Here is a 2,108-nt window from a genome sequence, read left to right as displayed (position 1 = left end):
AAAGTAGCATACCCAATTGGTTGATGATAGAACGAAGAACATCTTGTAGCTCTGTCAAGTCAAACCATGAATATAATAAGTAATCACGAAGACAGCAACATATTATAATACACATGCGTTTTCATAGCAGACATGACAGGAAGGGCAAACCAAAGTGCATAGCTTCACATTACGAAGACTAATCAGGTGCACACAGAGATGTGTAGGATGGCCAAAGTTAAAATGAGCATGTTATAAACTTGTTCAAATTGACTAGGACTAGTAAGATATCACCGCCAATGGATCTCAAAATGATGTAAATGCATGTTAGTTGTGCATTAAAACGATTGATAAAACTACAACAGGTGCCAATCTAAGAATGATATAACTTGCATCATCATCATGAGCAAATGATAGGGAAGTGAGAGGGATCCATACTCTAGGTATGGGGAGTCCCACTGACCACCCATGTGTTTGCGGCGATGGACGCTTGCACTGCATCGACAGAACACAAACAAGTCAGTAATCCCCATCTGCACATCCACATGACAAGCAAGTAATATATGCAGCTCATTGAAGAGCGTCGTAAAGGAAGGAAGGAAGGAAAGAGGTCACCTTTGGGGTTGAGGAACTCGATGACGAGGTCATCCTTGAAGATGTTGACCTCCTCGATGTCCGGGATGGTGTTGACGCCCACCCTCTTGAGTGTGCTCTGCAGCCGCTTGTCCTCCGTGGTCGTCGTCTTGTGCGCCGCCTTCTTCTTCCTGCACCGAGACCACAACCAATGAGGCATATTAGATTAGCGCTTGAAATCCCAAGATTTCTCATAGATCGGTCGCGGAGGACCGACCGGCGGATGGTGCCCTTGCCGTCGGTGCGGACGGCGCCGGCCATCTTCATGAGCCTCTCCTTGTTCATCTGCGGAACCAACCACCAAAGAACCTGTGAGATCTCTATAACCGAGGACGAAGCGACGGAGGAGGCAGCGGACCGGCGGCGCGTCGGTGGCGTTGGCGGCGAGGCGGTCCCGGACGTGCATATAGACGCGTGGATCTACTACAGGAAGGAGATGTAGACGGAGTAGGGTGACCAGGAGACGGTCGCCGGATGGAGAGGTGACGCTGGTGGGCATGGGAGGGGCGTGGGGAGGCCATGGGTAAGAGGAGGAGGACGGCGGCGAGCTCGTGATGGTGCAGATCTGGAAGGGAGGTGGCGGCGCAGATCTGGAAGGGAGGAGGGGTTCGTGGGGAGGGAGACTCGGAGAGCGAGGGGTTGGGTTGACCCCGTACACTGCTCGCTGACCGGTGGACCGGGCTAGGATTTGTGGTGGGTGTGGGTTGTGGATCTGTCCGCCACGTCATCGATCCACGAGAGTTCTATTCCATCCAATACGGAAGCTTCAAATAATTTGTGTTTCTTTAGACTATTACTTTTGTCAAAATAAACATGTTAAAAATTAGTAAAAAATTTCACAAATTTTCCATGCTTTCAAGAGAATATAAACCAATACCACACCAAATTTCATAAACATGAGAGTTTGTTTACATTTTCAAATAATATAATGGTCATACCCGCCATTTTGACCACATTTTGAAATGGCAATGAAAAATTCAAAAAAAATGAAAACCTTCGCATTGTGTCAATATATGTGACAAAGTTATCACGTAAAATAATAAGCTTGTAATATGGCGATTATTTTTAAAAAGTGTTCATATAAATGAGCTATCATGTGTGAAGATTCATGGCTTTCAAGTCAAATGATCAATTTTATGGCCAAATTCATGGCATAGTTTGTTGAAATGATCTCATATTGTGCACAAGGGTGCATATTGGAATGGCAAACAATGTTGTCTAAGGAAGTTTTGATTTTCTTTGGACGGAAAATTAATTTTCCATTTCTCGAGTAATGAAAATGAGTTTTTTGTGAAGGACCTACCATATATTTGTTGCAAAATTGGACCAACCCAATTTTCTAAAATACCAGGCCAAATTTAATGGACAATTCACCAAATGTTGGGGTGTGAAAAGCTTTTATCCACCTCTCATGAAAAAGACAAATGTTCGTCGAATCAGCTGGAAGCGGGTCAAATTTGAATTGCAACTACATTATATTTTGCTCTTTATTTTTC

At 44.6% G+C, this 2,108-nt stretch overlaps 1 protein-coding gene across 1 annotated transcript; it reads right to left on the bottom strand.

The window, feature by feature from the left end:
* Positions 1-418: 418 nt before the first annotated feature.
* Positions 419-897, bottom strand: LOC123440177 (nascent polypeptide-associated complex subunit beta-like). The gene is made up of 3 exons (XM_045116751.1): positions 830-897; positions 595-743; positions 419-474 (listed from the first exon to the last, which is right to left on the bottom strand). The coding sequence occupies exons 1-3, from the start codon at positions 895-897 to the stop codon at positions 419-421; spliced, it is 273 nt and encodes a 90-aa protein (XP_044972686.1).
* Positions 898-2,108: the final 1,211 nt, after the last annotated feature.

The sequence above is a fragment of the Hordeum vulgare genome, chromosome 3H, assembly GCF_904849725.1.
Source record: "Hordeum vulgare subsp. vulgare chromosome 3H, MorexV3_pseudomolecules_assembly, whole genome shotgun sequence".
Classification (NCBI taxonomy): Eukaryota; Viridiplantae; Streptophyta; class Magnoliopsida; order Poales; family Poaceae; genus Hordeum; species Hordeum vulgare.
This window is presented reverse-complemented; position numbering and strand designations above follow the sequence as displayed.